This window comes from Electrophorus electricus, chromosome 2 (assembly GCF_013358815.1).
Source record: "Electrophorus electricus isolate fEleEle1 chromosome 2, fEleEle1.pri, whole genome shotgun sequence".
NCBI classification, from domain to species: domain Eukaryota; kingdom Metazoa; phylum Chordata; class Actinopteri; order Gymnotiformes; family Gymnotidae; genus Electrophorus; species Electrophorus electricus.
Window position 1 is genome coordinate 7,692,720 of NC_049536.1, and position 21,248 is coordinate 7,713,967.

Sequence of the window (21,248 nt, forward strand, 5' to 3'; positions counted from 1 at the left end):
AGCGAATAAATCGCGTCTTGCGTCCAAACATTCCACCTGTATCGTCTCAAATCACTTTATTTAGCCTAATTTGCACAGTGAACGTCAAGTGTGAGCGACGAGCAGTGCGCTCATGTGTAGTCTACGTGGCCTCTTCATGTTGGAGCTTCCTAATAACGCACACCAGCTCTCCCAGGCGTCCGGCTGCCGTGGCTAGCGTAGATAGTTTAGTGAAGATGGCGGATTGTAGACGTGTGCGGCTTCTTGCACTGCTCCTTTCCCTGTCCTCTTGCATGTACTTTACTCAGGGACTTAAAGCACCGAGCAACTCCAACGACAATTTACCAGATAATGCCGACGCTCTTAGGAATCAAGGAGGCCCGCTGCAAGAAGGAAAGCTTGCGGCAGTGGCCGGGGCCTCGTCGCCTCGTCGCGGCAGCGGGTGGAAGCTTGCGGAAGAGGAGGCCTGTCGGGAGGACTTAGCCAGACTTTGTCCCAAGCATTCGTGGAATAACAACCTGGCCGTGCTGGAATGTCTGCAGGATCGTAAAGAGGTTAGGATAACGGAGAGATTCAATGTGTGTGTCGGTAGCAATGGCCCAAGATGGCTCGCTAGCTAGCGAGCTGGGTATCTGCGCAGCTGGGAGGAGAGCACTGGTCGTCAGTGGGCTGTGGTAGATAGACGGCTAACTTTACAGTTTGAATTACATTCGGGGTTATGACCGTCTCTGCAAGGTATTGTGTAGGGAGTTGATTTATTTAACACATTTAGTGCTAAGCTAGAGGTGTGCTGCTAAAATTCGCTAGATATGGTTTTTAAATATAAAAACGCCTTTTTGTTGCTAGCACTAGCTAACCTCAGCTACAATCATGTCCGTAGTTAGTTAGCTAACCTAGCTAGTGAAGCTAGCTAACATAAACGCTTACACATCGTTTATATTTTAAGTCAACGAAGCTACTTCTTGATGTTTTGGACAACGGTTCTGGGGAGAAAACGAACAGCTAGCGTTAAAGGTGTTAACCTAAGACCCTGAAACGCACGCTTTATACCCTAGCTAGCTCAGCTAACTAGCTATGGACGTTAACGTTAGCAAACATTAGCCAAGTCGATATTTAGTTCAGCATGAAGTTGAAGAAATTAAAGTTGGTTAATATTTGCTAGTTGTATGTTGCCGCGTTGACGTCTGTAACTGTATGTGACCTTAGAGAAAAGCAAACCAGAGCTGCTGTTTTAGTCATTTGACGCTAGCTATGTTGGCTAGTGGCTGCAGCGTTTGTTGCTAAATAGTTAGCGTAGCTAGCTAACCTAGCTGTTATTGCTGGACTTTATCAGACTTCCATAAGCGTTGTTTGATTTCTTAAGTAATTGTCATTACCAATGTATCCTCGGTAAACTACTAGCCACTAGCCTTGTTAATCTGGTCTATTCTGGAATGCACTAGCAATGTTATTGTCCCCATTTCTCTACCTAATATAAACAAGCCAAATGACCTGCCGTGTTTTAAAAGGTTTCAAAATGTTTTGCTCTGAATTAGTATATCATACAGTATCGACTGCTCTGAGTTAATCATATCCATATTCTCCCTCGAGTGTGTTAATTTTGGAGAAAGTGTTGCTCATCTCCTCTATCTGCTGTTCTTTGAGAGAACGTTTATGAGCAAATTGAGCAGATGTGTTGAATCACTGTTCGTTGTTCTTGTGATGAATTTTTGTATGGGTTAGTGTTCCTCCCTGGAACTGCAGTGTCAGGCTGTGACGACCCTAAGGGCCAGAATTAAAAGATGCAGCGTGTGGTTCTATTACTTTCTTTGACCAAAGGTAGTTGTTGAAGACCAGAAACTTCCTTCACAGCCTGAGTAAAATTTGTCATGTTTACTCCTTTAGAAGATGGAGATGATTGATTGTTGATAACATGAATTTAATGAGGGGTTTTGCCACAGCCTGGGGTAGTTGCTGAGGTTGAGATGTCTAATGCTGTGGAAAAGAGGTCACAGTTTTGGAAGACTTGTTTTCTTTTACATGGTAACATGAATGTGTACTGTGGTTGATATTCAGGCCTGTTAGGAGGGCTGTTGAGACTCCACTATAGCTTGCAAGAGCCCTCATGTGCTCTTGGTCACTGCATTGGGCTTTATATGCAACCTGGCCTATTTCCCTCTTAAGTGTTATTACAGGTCTCAAAGCCTTTAAAACCTTTGCTAAAATGCCCTATGCATATAGTTGCTTAGTGCAGCCATCCTATATGTGCAGTTTAAATGTAGATGCTGACAGAACCTTCCTTTTGTGATGCATTTATTTTAATACTTAATATATTTGTGTTAGGAGACTCCAATGATTGTGTGAGAACGAAGTCTCTTATTTCTTTAACATTGCTACTGACTCCCTTATGTATCTTCATTGTGACTTGTGCTGAAATTAATTTAAGCAACTTGAATGTGAATGAGGTCAAAAAGGTTGGACTTTGATACAATTTGGGTGTATTACTTAGCAACAAGGTGGCATTTATCAAGTCCTCTCACTCTTAAATAACACATTCTGTCTCTGCAGTTATGCTATTGGTGTCTATACAATGTGTCCAGGATCTGTACAAGTTAGGAAGATTGAGGAGAAGAGAAGATGAGAAGAGTTAGTGCTCACACAAGAGGAGCTCAATGTTGTATAAGGTTGTTCTTATGCCAAGGGTCTCGGGCAGGATTTCCTACATCAGCATTTATCCAGGGTGCCGAGCCTATAGTATTAAATGTGACACTTTTATTTCAGCTTTTTTTGGCATGTGATTGTTCTTTGTGATCCCTTTGTTGATTTTGCATATCCTCCACTAGTGATACCAGGCAGTAGGCTTTGGCTTTTTTATGTTCTAAAAGATGGTTGGCTTGTACTGCTCCTAATCGAAGAGTTTTTTGTGTGGGAAGTCAGAATTAGCCTATACCCATCTCCCTCATAGATCTTCTTTAACTATGATTCACAAATCACAAAGGCTGGATGTACATTAGAACATCCAGAATCTAGAGTAATGGGAGTGCATGTTTTCACACAGCTTTGAAAAGTGGGTACAAGCTATTTTATCTATGCATGCATCAAAAAGTGCCATCAGGCTGCAGTTTTAAACTTCTATTCTGACAAATATGCAAATTAATTTTACAAGGGCTCAGCTAAACAGTATATCACACAGCTAAGCTTAGCTTGTGTGTTTGAGTATTTGTGGCTTCTCTCTACATGCCAGCCCATGTGTGTCTGTGACCAAGAGAGAGACCAATCTCAATCCAAATCCAGTGGCCTATAGAAGTTTTAGTTCATGTCAACTTTCTTGAAGATAAACTCCTTTTAGATGCTTTTGGACCTGTTGGGTAGGAGTTTGGTAGCATTCCTATCCTGTTAATTCACCTTGTGAGATATTCATAAGCATTGACAACAATGGTAATAGCAATAACAATATTAATAATATGGTCCGTCAAGCTCTCATTCTTGGCTCAAGTTCTGTTTACGCATAACACTGTTGGGCCAAAAACCTTTGTACTCTTGTCTTGCACATGAAGTAAGGTTATTGTTTCTACTTTACGATGTGTGTTACATGAAAATGCACCTAACAGTTAGGGAAACTGTTAGCAGAATCCAATCTGTAACATTCTGCCTGCTGCCATTACTAGCTTTCAGTATGTTTTGTGCAATGTTTTGTGCATTTCTTTGCCAACAAGCTATTAGAGAAATGACAGCTTTACTTGGAAGTACACTGCAAATCTGCCTCTGGCTTGGTCAACAGACTAGTAATGGAAAATTATCATAATGGCAGGGTGTGTATGTTAAAAATGAACTTTGCCTCTGTTTAGTAATGGTAGTTTATATAATCCCCACCCATTTGACTAGAAATATTTACTGGACATTTTATTAGGTGCACTTGTAGGTGTGTGGTGTTTTGCACATGTTTTCAGCAACCCTCTATCCCATTCATCCCTGGTCAGTTTCTGATCACTGAAAACTAGATATTATGTGGATGGTAGGCTATCCTTAACACATCTGTGACATTGAAAAATTAATGACATGGTAATGTTTGTTACATTGTTATGAGTGTTTTTATACGTGTCTGTGTAAATGCTGTGTTGGCATGATTTTGTGTGTTGAGAGTGCAACATTGGCCCTCTGCTCAGAGCCTAACCAATTCTGGAGAGGTGGAGAAGAGCTATCTAAAATAATGGTTGGGAACAAATGCACTGTGGTTTCTAAATGAACACACAGTCCCTCTAATACATGAATTGTTGTTGTTTAAAAACTGGTATATGTAAAATTATATATTTTGTGAAAAATGAAATCGATCTACAAAGTTTGTAATTCTGCAATGAAGCTAGTTGTTAACAGATGTTGGCAAGCTGCAATGAGTATATCCTAGTCACATCATATTATTAATTTCCCTACATAACAGTGGGTACATCATGGTTCGTTTTACAGCACAAGCTGCAGCATTTTGCCTTGCTAATCAACCTTGATGCAATGGTTTGTGCAAGGAACCAACAATAGACAAGGCTTGTGGATATGCCAAACTCGTTTGTGTAATAAAGTGATTTGGATTTGGAAAGGAGACATACAAACACATTCCACCCTTTAAACTGCAGTTTTGACTTGCAGAAGCCATTTCCTTTGTGGAAGCCTCTGTAAGCACCACCACTCCACTTAAAAAAAAAAAAAAATGTAGTTATTCTGCAATGTGACAGGTAGAGTACAGTAGTCCATTAAGTATGCATAAATGTTCCTCAGCCTTGATCAGCTAAATGTTTAAGTGCTTAATGAGAACAAGATTATGCCGAGTATGGCCTCCACAGTGAGATGCTGGTATGTTTTTTTTGTTTGTTAATGTTGTTTATTGTACATCAAATTCATAAAGTTGCAGAGGGGAGCAGTTACTGACCTTCAGGGACACATTTTTACCTGAAATACTTCTGGAGTTTGGCCAAAAACCTTCAGAGCTTTTAGAAATCCTCACTATGGGTGTGCAGGTGCACTCAGAAGGCTGAGACAGAACAGGTTTCAGACCCCTTTACCATCTTTATTCCAGTCTGTGATCTCAGGGCCATAAAATGGAAGAACTACTAGTGCTTAACCAAACCAACTGTCTACGCTCTGCTTTATGAAAACCTGGCTTTCTGAGAAGTCCCTGGATAGTGCACTACACCTCTCTGCCTTCCAGCTGCTTAAACGGGTAGAGATGCAGAGGTCGACTGCAAAACCGGTGGAGGAGGAATATGTTTGTCAATGAACGCAGGTGTAAACACGTCACAGTGCTGTTGAAATCATGCACTCCTCATCTAGACCTAATGTTTATTAACTGCAAACTGGGCTAGTGTCCCAGATAGTTTTTTCATTTTGCTCGCCATTTACATTCCACAGGTCGTGTGCGCCAGTGAAGAACACAAACTGCTCTCAGATGAAATAATGAAAGATATGCTGTCTGTTGAGCAGTAAATCCAGATGCTATCGCTTGTGCCATAAGAAAAGGGAACATTTTTTGTTAATTGTTACACCACTGTTAAAAATGCCTATAGTGCTCGTTAGCCTCGTTAACCTCATCCAAGCATACAGACAGAAGCTCAAAACCTGCAAGCCTATTGTCACTACAGTGAAATGGTTGACCAGTGGAGACATTGAAAAGCTACAGGGCTGCTTTGAGGAGGCAACAGAAACTAGACGAATGCATGGACACCGTGACCTCATCCACATGTTTCTGCGAGGCCAGCTGCCTTTCACTTACAACATGGTTGAAATACAGTAGCAGTAAGCGATGGTTTTCAGAGGGAAAAGATGGCGGCATTCAGGAGTTTGGACAGAACGCCCTACAAAGAAGCCAGCAAAAGACTGGAGAAATTGATTAAAGCAACAAAGACAGAATACTTAAACCTGAAGGGCTACATTTCAGATAACGACCCAACTAATAGTCTGGAGAGGTCTTGAAGAGTTCAACTACAAGGTGAGAGAAACTACCCTTTTCCTGAACAGCCGCCAGCTCACCAATGACCTGAATGAATTCTACTGCAGATTCGATTGAACAAAGTATAATCTTCAGATTTTCTCTGCCAGTCGCCCCTAGCCCCCTCACCTCTTCCCCGCATCTTACTCCTCATCAATGAGCAGGATGTTAACAGGCTTTTCAGAAGACAGAAGGTGAGAAAAGCCCTGCGACCTGACTTGGTCTCTCCACCTAAAGCAGCTAGTTACCAATTAGTACCAATTTTCAGAAACAACTTCAACAAATTACTGGAACTGTGCATTGTTCCCACCTGCTTCAACACATTGACCATTATTCACCCCCCCCCCCCCCCCCCCAAGAACATTATTGAAGTTAATGATTACCGGGCTGTATCTTTGAGCTCTATATTCAAGAAGTTCTTAGAACACCTGGTCCTACTGCACCTGAAGGTCAACACAAATCTTCTGCAGTTTGCATACAGAACTAACAGGTCTGTCAATGATGCAGTCATATGATGAAGTATACTTGAGCTCAGCCTTCAGCAACATGGTGCCAGAGCGACTACAGGTCAGACCGTCCAAACTGTTGATGCCAGATCCCATGTGCCAGTGGATTGTGTATTTCCTGACAAGCAGGTGACAGTAGGTGCGGCTAGGAAAACACACGTCAGACCCCCAGACCCCCCCCCCCCCCCGTACCACAAGGTTGTATGTTCTTGCAGCTTCTCTTCAGTCTCTACACCAATGAGGAACCAGATGTGAAGATCCTGAAGTTTGCAGATGATACCACTGTGCTGGGCCTCATGGGGAACGGTAATAGGTCTGCCTGAAAAAAGGAAGTCGAGCAGCTGGTCTCCTGGTGCAGGAGCAACCACCTGCTGCTGAACATGTGAAAGACTGTAGAGATGGCGGTAAATATCAGGTGTTGCCTCCCCTCCCTAACCCCCCTCAACATTAATCGCTCTGTGGTTTGTACTGTGGACTCACTCATGTTCCTGAGCACTACAGTATACAGGACCTGAAGTGGGAGAACATGTCTCAATTGCTGAGAGAGCACAGGGGCGAATGTTCTTCCTGCAACAGTTGAAGAAATACAGCCTGTCGCAGAACTTGATCGGGTTCTCCTGTGATCATTGAGTCCATCACCACATCATCCGTAACCATCTAGTTTGGTTTCTCCACCTCTCAAGAACGAGCCAACTTCTTGCACATAATCAGGACAATGGAGCAGATCGTAGGATTTAGTCTGGTTGGACCTTGTGCCATATTTCTGATTCGGCATTCAGATTGAGAACTGTTACTCTGTTTCCTCTTTTAGTTTTACAGCAATGAGCAATAGGAATGTTGTTGCAGGGAAACAAACCTCCATTTATATATCTATGTAAAATATATATATATATATATAAAATATATATATATATATATTATATATATATATATATATAAAAACAGCACTTTAATTTTTGCAATGTGTTAAACTAAAGTGCAGGGCACTGAAGTCAAATTGCATTTAGCTAGCAAATCTGCCTGCAGTTTTGCTTCTGGTGATCAGTGTATCTCTTAACTGCAAATCAGGGTTCCCCACTTTCCTGATCTTTTCTCCATTCAGAAGAGCTTGTTTTCAGAATGCTGAGATGAAATTACACTGCATCAGTTCAAAGATGAGGGATACTGAAGCACACTTGGTCTTATGTTCTTGTCTTGCGTTACATGCATTTTAACTTGTTATCTGATGGATTAATGCCAGATTTCTATAATGTGAATAATTGTAACACTGTATAACCTAGCAATGTTCTCCATCCTGACCTGCTTGTATTTCTCCTTTGCCCTTTAGGAGACTGAGATTGCATCCGACTGCAACCATGTAAGTTTCAGCTGAATGAATGTTGTCCAGGTGAATGTTGTCCTGAAAGGGCAGTGAGGGGCATCTTTTACTAGAAATTGTCATGTTAATCCATAGGCAGAGAGAGTTCTGATCTTGGGACGGTTAGGAGCCTACAAATTAATTTGTGCCATTAGGGCTCTATTAGTATTCATCAGCTCTTTATTCAAAAGGCTAAATTATGTTCTTTTTAGCTCCTGTGGAACTATAAGCTGAACCTGACAACAGACCCAAAGTTTGAGTCAGTGGCTGTCGAGGTGTGCAAGAGTACAATTACTGAGGTGAGTTCTTGAAGTGATTACTTTTAGTTTTTTAAATAGACTAAGTGGTACTGTTTTGGCTTTAAAAAGTTAAAATATTGCTGTGATCCCAGATTAAAGAGTGTGCAGCAGAAGAGCGGGGGAAGGGCTACCTGATGTCATGCTTAGTGGACCACCGCATAAACATTACTGAGTACCAGTGCAACCAGTACATCACAAAGATGGCCACCATCGTCTTCAGCGACTACCGCCTCATCTGTGGCTTCATGGACAAGTGCAAGGATGACATCAATGCACTGCACTGTGGGAGCATCAACACTGGCGAGAAGGTGGGTCTGAAACCAAAGGACTCTCTCCCAGGAACAAACACTGCCTGCTTTACACCCCGTTTTACATCCTGTTTTACACCTTTTTTATTATTTAGTCAGTGTGTAGTAATCTGTAAAAGGAGCTTTCATAGTAACAGTTTGAATGAGCGTGGTATATAAGTGTAGACAGATTAGCCTCATGTGACCTTCATGCTGCACTGATGACTCGGTCTAGCTGTCCAGACACTGCAATAGTTTACCCATTGTTATCTCAATGTTCCTGTCGAAATACTTGTTACACAGTAATGTAAGTGATCTAAAGTGTGTAGTGGAAAAAAAACCACCATTTGATTTAGAAAAGCTTAAATCAGTTTTTTCTGTTTTCAACCATCAGAAGTAAACAAAACAAAACTGCTCATTTGACTCGGCGGTCAGCACACTGAAACCACACAGCAAGCTGACAGCATGTTGCCACCTACTCATTTGTACATATTTGAACTTGTTATGGTATAAAAAAGCAGAGAAATGGCATATGGTTGTGCAAACCATACAGCCGGTGTTAAATTGGTTAAATGCTAACAGCAGGTTATACTTCACTACTTATTCCTGTTTCTTGTTGTACATTTCTCACTATCTTGCTCTCTCTCTCCCCATCATGAACATGCGTGCTCTCTCTCTCTCTCTCTCTCTCTCTCTCACACTCTCTCTCTCTCGTAGGATGTGCACTCTCAAGGAGAGGTGATAGCGTGTCTAGAGAAAGGGCTTGTGAGTGAGGCGGAAGACCAGGCTGGCCATTACGTGATTAAAGACGACTGCAAGAAGGCCATCATGCGTGTGGCCGAGCTCTCCTCAGACGACTTCCACCTCGACAGACACCTCTTCTTCGCCTGCCGCGATGACCGCGAGCGCTTCTGTGAAAATGTGAGTTGACATACTCACATGCATGCACACATATTAGTAATATAAATGCATTCACGTGTACCATTTTTAAAATAATATTTTAGCAGTAAACTTCAAAAAAGTAAATATTTTCAATGTTCAGGATAAGTTTTCTTTACTTGCTTGGTATAAGAGGTACATATGGCGTAAAAATGACCTCCCATAGACCTGCACTTGTATAAGTTCAAGCTCGTGGAACACTATTAGAAATTCTAATATACTGCTAATGTAACAGGGGTATACCACTTGGGCTTTTTGTTGTGTTGTATGGTACACTTGACAAAGAACAGCTTGTATATTTTATAATTGACTTATTACATTTACGTTATCATTCTTCTACAGAGTGACTTGCATATTAGTCAGTATGGCAGTACGGGTGCTCCCTGGGAATAAAACCCATCGTTTTGCTGTTGCCGGAACCTTTCTTTACCTGCTGTACCAGACTACTAGATTAAGTTGCATGTTGCATTTTTTTTTTTTAGGGTGGTTAGCTTCTTTCTGCACCAACTCATCAGTTCTGCATATCAAATATATATGGATTTGCTTCAGACATTGTTGTTTAAGGATGAAAGTTTGCATGTTACATAAGTCGATTCTGTAACTAAAGAAGCTGCTGCTATAACTCTGAGGTCTCTCTAATAATTCTCTAAATAACCAGAGGACACACTGATTTTGAATGCAAGAATGTGCGTGAACCTGGTTTTGTCATTTAGACTCCAGCGGGAGAGGGGCGAGTCTACAAATGTCTCTTTAACCACAAGTTTGAGGAGAGTATGTCTGGAAAGGTAATTGCAATAACTACTTTGGTCTGTAATGTTTCTTACAATATTGATTTCACCTTGTTTATAAGAGATATGGTTGCTGGTGTCAGCCTCCGTTATTGTCCAATGTAATTACTGTAATAGAACACTGTGTGTGTCTTTCTGTCTGTCTCTGTGAAAACTGATGGGCGTATTAAACATTGTGCTCTGCAGTGCAGGGAGGCGCTCTCCACCAGGCAGAAGCTAATAGTGCAGGACTATAAGGTCAGCTACTCACTAGCCAAGGCTTGCAAACAGGACCTGCGCAAATACCGCTGCAATGTAGACACCACTCTGCCCCGAGGGAGAGAGGCCAAGCTCTCCTACCTGCTGCTGTGCCTGGAGTCAGCCGTCCACAGAGGTAGGCGTCTGGCTGCGCCTGTGGGTATTTCTTCTCTCTCTCTCGCTTTCTCTCACTCACAACCTGTACAAGTTCAGAGTAGCACATTTCAGTTGTCTGTCAGCACGCAGGGCTTATACAATTGCCAGCTTTTCTGCTGTAGAGCGATGATTGAATGTTTGGAGTTTTGTGCATAGGACCCGCATGTGACTGCACTGGGCTCTGCTTTCTTACCATTCTAAAATAACCTTGCACAGCACAGATAATATTAACGCAGATATAATAGCTCAGTTTAAAAGTTGCCATCAAATGAGAGAAATGTATGAGGGGGTGTACTGTAGTAACTGTAATATGCATATAACAGGTAGTGGATGAGTGCCCATATGTGCACCAGTGCAGCTGTGAGTGTTGGAGGGTCTCCAGTTTCTGGCTGCTCAGTCTTGTTCTTTGACTGTATGTCAGGGCGTTCGGTGAGTGGCGAGTGTCAGGGGGAGATGCTGGACTACAGACGCATGCTGATGGAGGATTACTCGCTAAGCCCCGAGATCGTGTTGCACTGCCGCGGCGAGATCGACACGCACTGCTCCGGCCTGCACCACAAAGGCCGAACCCTCCACTGTCTCATGAGAGTTTCCCGGGACAAGGGCATCATGGACAACCTCTGCCAGAAAGCTGTGAGCTCAGTTCAGCCACACGCCATTGCGCACTTTAAAGCCTGGCCTGACTATGGGGCTGTGACAAAAAATCAACACATTAGGAATCCTTTAGCAGGGGCTGTAGTAAATAATTGTAGTGCTGTTCATGCTTGACTGGTTGCAGGTGTTTGTTAATAACGGATGGTTGTGCAATGTTTTGTCCTCAGCTTCAGACCTTGATCCAGGAGACAGACCCTGGGGCAGATTATCGGATCGACCGGGCACTTAACGAGGCGTGTGAGTCAGTCATCCAGACTGCCTGTAAACATATCCGCAATGGAGACCCCATGTGAGTACATGCACTAACCCTCATTCCACAGCAGTCAGACACAGGCAGGTCTCAGATTGGCTGCAGTCATTTAAAGGAGCAGTTCAGTCAATGAGTACCAGAAGCACATTTCTGTTAACGTGTGTGGATGTTTGTGTTCACATGCATAGGATTCTCTCTTGTCTGATGGAGCATCTCTACACCGATAAGATGGTGGAAGACTGTGAGCACCGGCTGCTGGAGCTGCAGTACTTTATCTCCAGAGACTGGAAGTGAGTGTCCAAAGCCTTAATGCTCCGGGCATTATTAGGACGTTCGCCATTGCACGTGAAGCTTAAGTAGTGAACAACTTCGACCGAGTGATTTATTATTTGTGTGACATCATCATCATAACTAAACACACAGGAGAGCCAGTTTCAGTACTCACCATCTTCCCCTCACATTTTCCTAGTACAAAAGCAAAAAATTATTCATGTTGCCAGTAACACATTGAAGTATTGTGTAATGTTATTCAAATCTCTGCTCCTTCCTCACCAAGTATTTTATCTTCTGCAATTAATAAGCAGTTGGTTTGATACAGACTAATGTTAATTAAAAAGGGTCAAACTTTAGTCTTGAGACTTGGGCACAAAAAGGAATTGTACTCCTTTCACAGTAATTTGTTAATATTACTTCACCAAAATGTTCAAATGAGACCAAACATTACTCTCTCTTACTCACAGGCTGGACCCAATCCTATACAGGAAGTGCCAGAATGATGCTGCACGTATCTGCCATACTCACGGCTGGAATGAGACCAGTGAGTTCATGCCCCCTGGAGCTGTCTTCTCCTGCCTGTATCGCCACGCATACCGCACCGAGGAGCAGGGTCGCCGGGTGAGTGGCATACAAACACCCACACACCGGCATTTTAGGTAAGCTAAAATTTTAAATACAAAGTATGCAATTGGTGAGTTGTAGTCGTGTCTGTGTGTACGCAAGAAAGGGGAAAGCACTTAGTCAGGCAAATGGCCAAGCCTACTAGACTTGTAGAAAAGGCTTTAAGACTCGATGTTTCCTCTGTGACTCTAAACTTCTCACTTCACTGTAACGTGTAGTTGATGTAAGAACACTGCTGAATCCTTTCTAAGCCTAACCTCAAATTTAACCACAGGACTCCTCCGAACAGCAGAGCGATGCTGCTGTAAGTATCATATTTGTGGTGCCGCTGCTCAGAAATAGATGTCCACGGGCCAAGTGATGCATGCTGGGGTGAACAAATCAAAAGCAGTAACATTTTTCAGGCTTTGGAAAACTCGTTTAAATTTTTCACTCACTTAATTTTTTTTTTCAAAGACTGAAAAATGAAGGCTTCAGAATTTAATTTGTCAATGATTTTGATTGGTATGGGAAGTGGGATTCATCTAGCTAATCAGTAAGTTGGATGTGTTCAGTCTTGATCAAATTAGTCAAGCATATGCTTGTCTGAGATTTCATTGTTGGACTGGGCAAGCATAGTAATTTGGTGCACTAATTTGGCTAAAAGACCATTGGAGAGGAAAAAGGTCAGACCAGAATGTGTCTTCTGACTGAATGTGTATGCTTGTATGAGTGAGCGTTTCAGGGTTGTTGTGTCTCCGTGCATGTTATTTATCTCTAAACTGTTGTGTATCTGTAGTTATCTCGAGACTGCAAGACAGAAGTACAGCGTATCCTCCACCAGAGAGCCCTGGATGTGAAGCTGGACCCAGACCTGCAAAGGCGCTGCATGACTGACCTGGGCAAGTGGTGCAGTGAGAAAACAGAACCTGGCCAGGTCAGTCAACCTTGCAGCTGTCCATATACTTTTATACAATGAAAAGCTTATGTGAGAATGGAAGCTATTCGCCATATCCCCACACATGCCAGGAAAGCTGAATTATAGTGAATCTACGGCTAGTAAGATCACTTTCAGTACCAATTCTGACAATTTTTGTTACTTGGTTATAATTGTAATCAGTTCAGTAAATGTGGTAAATCTTTCTAACCCTCTCTAATCCCTCCACGGTGCACTGCAGGAGCTGGAGTGTCTGCAGGACCATCTGGAGGATCTGGGCTCAGACTGCAGGGATGTGGTGGGTAATCTCACCGAGCTAGAGTCTGAGGTAAGACGTGCACTCCACTGCTTCATGAGCCTTTATAGTAATGTTGCATTGCTCTCACTGCAGACACTGTGCATGTGTTTTGGGTTTTTGTTTGCCACCATTCTGTGGTTTTGTGATTTATGTGATGTGTAAGTTATATTTAGTGCTGTTCCTGCTTTTGGTATCTCAGGACATTCAGATTGAAGCCCTGCTCATTCGAGCGTGTGAACCAGTCATCCAGTCCCACTGCCACGTAAGTCAACCAGTTCCAAAACCACTTCCATACATGCTCGGCTTGGACAAAGCCCAAAAATATTGCACCAGCTTTCTGCCTTACAGGCCCTCCTGGGTTTTTCCCTTTCTCTCCTACTGTATTTTCCTCTCACTCACTTTTATCCTCTTACACCCATGTCTCGTAGGAGGTAGCAGATAACCAGATAGACACTGGAGATCTCATGGAGTGTCTTGTGCTTAATAAACACCAGAAGGAGATGAATGAGAAATGTATAGTCGGAGTCACGCACTTTCAGCTGGTACATACTTCACACACAGCTCCAGTTCTGTATCCAACTGATGAATCACTTTATCAGCACATACTGAATGTGTAGCTGTTCTAAAGATTTAAAGGGTCCCTTTTAAAATAAAACATGTAAATGTATTCAGATTTTATAATAACTGATGATGAGCAGCAGTTTCTATTTTACTACTGTTCACTCCATTCTGTACTCCTCTTCCTCAGATCCAGATGAAGGACTTCCGTTTCTCTTACAAGTTTAAAATGGCCTGCAAGGAGGATGTTCTCAAACTATGCCCCAACATTAAGAAGAAGTGAGTGCAGAACTGCCTGTCACTTCTAACACCTTTCTGGTTACAAGTATACATTTGTAAGGCAATATTGTGTTCTGCCTTACCCCCAGCTGGCTGTGTGTTTGTTTGTTTGTTTGTTTGTTTATTTGTCTAACTACTCTCCCACCAACCTGTGAATGGAACCTGTAGAATGGTAGAGTAATGGGGTGTGTGTGCGCACCTGCAGGGTGGATGTGGTGATATGTTTGAGCACCATGGTCAGGAACGACACTCTGCAGGAGGTGAAAGACCAGCGCGTCTCCATGAAGTGCCGCAGACAGCTCCGCGTAGAGGAGCTGGAGATGGTCAGCTGATCCTCAGACCACATCCCTTTCAGTTCCAGTTATTTTCTACCAAACCTAAACTAATGTTGACTGCACTGTAACTGTGTTGCTGTGTCTTTCTATAGTCGGAGGATATCCGCCTGGACCCGGAGCTATACGACAGCTGTAGGCAGGACATTAAGGATCACTGTCAGAATGTGGCATTTGGCAACGCTCAGGTCAGTGTTTGTGAAGGTTCCCGTAGAACGACACACTGTGTGCAGGCTCAGTCTGAGCATAGGCTGCCTGTCCCCTGTGCTTCAACAAAGCAGAGCAAACAAAGGGGGGTAATGTATATATGACTAGTATTAAAAAGGAGAACGTTAAGTTAATGGTAGCATTTAGATGCTTCGTTGGTCTGGGTAGTTTGGAAAGAAATGCATGTTACTGAACATAATGTGTACACATTGGAGCTCATATTTTAACTGTTCAGTGAAACAGGAAATATGATTTTTGTTTGTATACTCTGACAGCTAATTAGCTGGAATACTTAATTTAGATAAATATCACTGAGCTTCTGATTTTCTGTGTAGTCAAAGTGTGGGGATAAGTTTGTGTATGTTTGAAAAGCACACGTCTGTGTTTCCATGTTGATGTATTGATGGTAGGTAGTTGTGTGTCATGCAGGTGATTGAATGTCTGAAGGACAATAAGAAGCACCTTAACCAACGCTGTCACCAGAAGCTCTTTAAACTGCAAGAGACTGAGATGATGGACCCTGAGCTTGACTTTCAGCTTATGAGAGTGTGCAAGCAGATGATCAGGGTAAGTGAGGAACGTGCACATATGCTCCGACTGCAGGGGAGGGCTTTCCAGTGTGAATATGAAGGGAGTGGAACTAGCTGGTTTAGTGTGCTCAAAAGTGAATGGTATGCTATTCTGCTGTACACAGTAACTGATTGGAGTGCCTGTTTGATGCGTTGCAGCGTTTCTGCTCTGAATCTGACCCCAAGAACATGCTGCTGTGCCTGAAACAGAACAAGAACAGCGAGCTCATGGACCCAAAATGCAAACAGATGATTACAAAAAGACAAATCACTCAAAACACAGGTACGTCCTACTATGCATACACACTGTCTTGCACTCAGTCATCCCATGTCTCATCTCTGATGCAATGACTCCAGTAGTAAAAGGCCAGCTGTTGACGGTCCATTTTTCTCCCGTGTGTCCAGATTATCGACTGAACCCCGTGCTGAGGAAGGCCTGTAAGGCCGACATCCCAAAGTTCTGCCAGCAAGTCCTCAGCAAAGCGAGAGATGATACTGAGCTGGAGGGCCAGGTCATCTCTTGCCTTAAACTCAAATATGCTGACCAGGTCTGTCCCATTGGCTGGATGCCACCTTGTAGTCCTCACTCTAGGCCTTTTGTTGTTCATAATGTCGTGTGTGTGTGTGTGTGTGTGTGGTTGTAACTGGTTTGAAATGTGTGCAGCGTCTTTCTCCAGACTGTGAGGATCAGATCAGGGTGATTCTGCAGGAGTCTGCTCTGGATTACAGACTTGACCCTCAGCTACAGCTACAGTGCAGTGAGGAGGCCAGTCTTTGTCTTTTGATCACCTCCATCTTAATGCGCATTAATGCAGGACTACAATTGCATGCATGAGTATGCTGGTGATCAGTCGTTCGTGTGTGTTTTTAGATCCCTCGGCTGTGTGCGGAGGAGGTAGCGGCCCAGGAGCAGACGGGGCAGGTGGAGGAGTGTCTGAAAGTGAATCTGCTGAAGCTCAAACATGAGGGCTGCAAAAAGGTGCATCAGTACTCATTGCAGCAATCTCGACCATGGCATTACTGTCTGATTTTACCCCCTGCTGTTTAGAGTATTGACTTTGTGTGTGTGTGTGTGTGTGTGTGTGTGTGTGTGTGTGTGTGTGTGTGTGTGTGTGTGTGTGTGTGTGTGTGTGTGTGTGTGTGTGTGCACGCATGCAGGAGGTATTGAACATCCTGAAGGAGAGTAAGGCAGATATATTTGTGGACCCGGTGCTGCACACAGCCTGTGCACTAGACATTAAGCACCAGTGTGCTGCAATCCCCCCAGGCAGAGGAAGACGTGAGTGCACAGGCGTGACACCATTCACAACGTGTGCCTGAACACCTTTCACGTGCTGACCTGTCTTTTGTGTTTTACTCAGAGATGTCCTGTCTGATGGAGGCTCTTCAGGACAAGCGTGTGCGACTGCAGCCTGAGTGTAAGAAGAGACTGCAGGACCGCATCGATATGTGGAGCTATGCTGCCAAGGTAGAGCCCACGGGCATGCACACACTCAGCAGCACACAAAGAAAAGCTGATATCCAGTATTCATGGAACTTCTACATAGGGAGACTTTGCAATTGGCCAAATAAGCACACTCATTTCTTATACACTACCCAGAAATACTAGTATTTGTTGAAAGCTTTGGGCCATTTATGCAAGTGCAACCATGCCTACTAGGTGTCTTTTTAGTGTTATTGTTATGCTGGGGTGGAGCATTGCTCACTAATCATTTGTTCTGTATTAACCTTTCTGCTTCTTGTTCTCTCCTCCAGGTGGCGCCAGCAGAAGGCTTCTCAGACCTAGCTGGTCAGGTCCTCTCCTCTCCAGCTAAGAACTACATCCTGAGCATGATGAGCATGTGTGTGGTGCTGCTCTTCCTCATGGGGCTGCTGTGTGGTCGTATAACCAAGCGTGTCACCCAGGAGCTAAAAGACAGGTAGAGGGGGCCACCAGGGGCAGGAGATGTGGGAAGACACCTGTCCTCACGTGGTGGAGGGGGGCAGCCGAGTATGCTCCTCTCTGTCCTAGAACAAACCCCAAACACCTACCCACCCACCCCAGCCGGGGCCCTGAAACTTGCCCTGCGAAGAGAGGGGTTGAAACTGAAGCAATGCGTGTTTCCTGTTACTGGCATCGACCGTGTTGGGACCTGATTTTATCCTCTTCGTGCTCATCATTTTCTGACTGCATTACTCTGGCATCATCATCTGCTTCTGTGACAGGACCTGCCTGCAATGGACCCTTGAGTGCGTGTGCGTGTGTTGCCAGTGTCTTCGCATACCCTGTTTCCTTTTACTGCTTTCTCCATGTTGGTGGACCTCCTGTTGCATTTCTCTTCATATGCAGATCATGTATTTATTGTTGATGCTTTGGCTGTATTGGATGTTGTACTAGGAGTTTTTACTTGTGTGTTTGGGCTTCGTGGTGTTCATGTGCTCCTTCGTTGTGTGATGAGGCAGCAGGTTTGTGCTACCAAATTGCAGAAATATTTTGGTGTGTTTTTGGGAGGTCATCATACATTGCAGTTGCACATGGTGGCCAAGATATTTGTTACTAGGTTTATATGTGCAATAGGGTTGCAGTTACAATACATGATTGCAATTATTTTAACACATTATTGCATTCATAAATCGCCATTAACAAAGGTTCTTCCTTACAGTACAGTCTTGGCATACATTTTGGAAATTGCTGTGATTTCATCTGCTAACTGAAAGAACACTATCAGAGAGTAGCAGCATTACTTGCTTGATGGTATTCTTTAACTAGAAATGCTTGATGTTGATTTAGGAGGTGCGCTACTTGGCTAATTGTAGAGGTAAAAACAATTATCTTAAAATTCTTATTTGTGTAGCCCTAGCGTGAATGCAGAAATGCGCGCGGGTGTGGTGAGCAGGCATGCAGCATATTTCCAGTAAGACAATTAAAAACATTTGTGCGCAACAGTCAAGGAATAAATAGCCTATCTGAGTCTACTTCGTTTGGGAAAATGGGGAAAATTTATTTCGTTTTGTTTGGACTTTGTGCAGAGGGATACTTATGTCTCTTTGTTGGGGGGTTTGGGTTGTTGACAAGTGGAGACATCAGACCTGAGGTTGGTTACTCACTGTATTCCCATACACTGACAGTCAATCAAACGGAGAAAGAAAATTTATTCTGATCTGAGCCAAAGGAAGAGGGGATTTTAGGAGTCCTCATTGGAAGTCTATTCTAGGTTAAAATCTTTATGAATATTTATATGTGATCCTAGGTCAGAAGTCTTCACCTCTACACCTTCACTGTAGCAGGATGCTGAGTGGTTCTTAACGCCAGACAGGGTTTTTGATTGTGTGATTTTTCGCCCCCCACCCCGCTCATATTTGCTGTGAGTTTAGCTGGTCAGACTTTTGGCGCCCTTGGAGGTATGCTGCTTGCTAACTAGAGTTCTAGTAGTGCCATGTGTAAAGATTGATATCATTATGTTCAAACCTGACCCCCGAGGCCTCCTTACAAAGCACATTGTGTTGAAATTTATCTGTCAGATGCACATTTTTGTGTGTGTACTTGTTTAGCTGTATCCTTTATGTAATGTTCAATGTTGATCATAGCCTTAATTTATTTTTACATTAAGGTTGGTTTGTTTGATAATCAGAATGTTTTCTGGATGCCTTGTTCTTGGGATCTCCTGGTAATAGTCTCACGTGTTGCGGTCTGAGGTGAGACCAGTGGACATATGCACTAGCTTCGGTTCTCTGAACTCGGTGGACATTATTGAGGATCATGTGTTTGAGTTCAGCATACCATGAGTACTGAAGTGCTGGTTAAATGACTGCCCAGCTCCAGTTCTGTGACATCATTTGCAGAACATTTATCATGCCCTTCACTCCACTCTCCTGCATGCCCCTGTTGTTCGTCGGCCATTATTTGCCCAACTGTGACCAACACAAGCTGCTGTTGCCTTGTGTTCACGGCTGACCACGGCAGACCTTTCAACGGCTTGTTAGCTTTTTTTTTTTTTTAATTGGAAAATTGCCACAAATTTAGCAAACCGAGAGACTTTAAAGGATAAAATGTTCATGTTGCAACTATTGAAATGCCTCTACAGCTAAATCCGTTCACACTTTCATGCTTCACTGAGGGATGAAATCATTTAACCAACTGCTAGAGGAAGAGTGAGCTGTACTACAGTCTCCGTTCGTCCCTGCCTAAAGGTTTTGGTGTTTTTATTGGAGGTGGGCAGGGGTCATTCTGCGCTTTGGCTAATACTCTGACCATGTTAGAGATCATGTGGCTATGTCCGTATACTGTATATAGCTGTGATTTTACAGAAGAATCTCTGCCTCGGGTTTTTGTGTTTTTGGTTTTGTTTTGTTTTGTTTTTTTCCTCTCCCCCACTTGTACAAAACTTGGATGTCCTTGTATAGTTAATGGTTTTAGACTCACAGGCAAGAAGAGGTAAAGACTGCACACCCCTTAACTGATCATGATGACCATTATTATTATTATTATTATTATTATAATAATAACACTAATGGCCAATTACTAGGTTCTATTGCAAGTTTTTCTTATTTAATAAATTCTTCACCAAGTCCATCAATGTAATCCAAAAAATTAAGTTGGAACAAATGAAGCTAAAAATATTCGACTTTCCATTTTGGATTTCTTCAGTATTAACTGGTCTTAGCTGTGTATACTTTGCCTTTAGACTTTAGTTCTGGATGGAGTGGTAGTGTCCTGATATAACACATGAGGCAACTGCTCGTACACATCCCACAGACAAAGAGCAGACCTGAGCCGTTTTGGTTTTGTTTGGGGGGGGGGGGGGGTCTTGTTTCTGTTTGTTGCTGGGTCTCTCTTGAGCTTTCCTTTTTGGGGGGGTAGGAGGGAGAAGTGGACCATTCCTTAAACATAACTTGCCAACCATTTTGAGGGGGTGAATCTAGCACTGGAAATACTGCTTTATATTTGCCTAATCAACCCCCTTCAGATGAGCACTATGTGAAAAGCGGTCCCTGTACAAGTGCTTACTGTCTGCTGTCTGTGACTCCAGCTAAGAAAACACATAGTTATTAGAAAAACTGCTAAGTGGCAATGATGCATTTTGGGTTTGTATGTTTATTTTCCCCTGTGTACAAATTTCTTATTAAAAATATTTTCCCCTAAAATCTAATGAAGCCATGTATTATAAAACAACTGCTTTTCTTGTTCTTTTTTGGTTGCTTTTGTTATGTACAAACTGAATTGGAGAATTGTTAATAAAATCAGTTTGCTGGTTTGTATTTTGGACTTCATTTTTAAACCACACAATTTATCTCTGGTCCTAACAGTTCAGTTACATGGTTGTAAAGAAATATTAATTCTCATTTTGTATACTATGTACCATAAATTAAATCTGATCACAGCATATCGGAATTCATGGTTCCCCCTCTTGAGTACCAGAAGTTTTTTGTGGTGTGTTTTGTTTTTTTTGTTTGTTTTTTTTATGTGCATCTTATCTTATGTGTGTAGGAGGGGACAGGGTGTGGTTTGTGGGTCTGTGTGTTGGAATAACTTGTTTAGCTCTCTGCACCATTAAAAGATGTGCATTGAGAAAAGGTCTGAGGTCTGGCCCCAGCAGTCTATCACTAGGGTGAAAGATTCTTTGGAGAAATTATTTTCTGCAGCTCCTGTTTTCCTGCAAACATCTCTACTCACTCACTGACGAGCAGGAGCTGCGTCTCTTGGAGGCCGCCCCTCAAGGTTAGGATTTGTTATAATCCAAAATAAAGAATAGTCTTTTTGGTTTGGCAGCATTGTTATTTGAAACCAATTTTAAGCATTTAAAA

General features: G+C 42.9%; 1 protein-coding gene across 2 annotated transcripts; it reads left to right on the forward strand.

The window, feature by feature from the left end:
- Window positions 1-164: 164 nt before the first annotated feature.
- Window positions 165-20,702, forward strand: glg1a (golgi glycoprotein 1a). Of its 2 annotated transcripts, XM_027000955.2 has the most exons (27): window positions 165-533; window positions 7,769-7,798; window positions 8,011-8,097; window positions 8,190-8,405; window positions 9,102-9,305; window positions 10,037-10,108; window positions 10,298-10,484; window positions 10,926-11,137; window positions 11,326-11,447; window positions 11,597-11,698; window positions 12,149-12,302; window positions 12,580-12,609; window positions 13,084-13,221; window positions 13,463-13,549; window positions 13,719-13,781; window positions 13,948-14,061; window positions 14,268-14,356; window positions 14,562-14,679; window positions 14,784-14,876; window positions 15,325-15,462; window positions 15,624-15,747; window positions 15,870-16,012; window positions 16,129-16,230; window positions 16,336-16,443; window positions 16,623-16,743; window positions 16,826-16,932; window positions 17,220-20,702. In XM_027000955.2, the coding sequence occupies exons 1-27, from the start codon at window positions 216-218 to the stop codon at window positions 17,385-17,387; spliced, it is 3,447 nt and encodes a 1,148-aa protein (XP_026856756.1). In that variant the 5' UTR covers window positions 165-215; the 3' UTR covers window positions 17,388-20,702. The 2 variants fall into 2 exon arrangements, with proteins under 2 accessions (XP_026856756.1, XP_026856757.1); XM_027000956.2 differs by lacking the exon at window positions 12,580-12,609.
- Window positions 20,703-21,248: the final 546 nt, after the last annotated feature.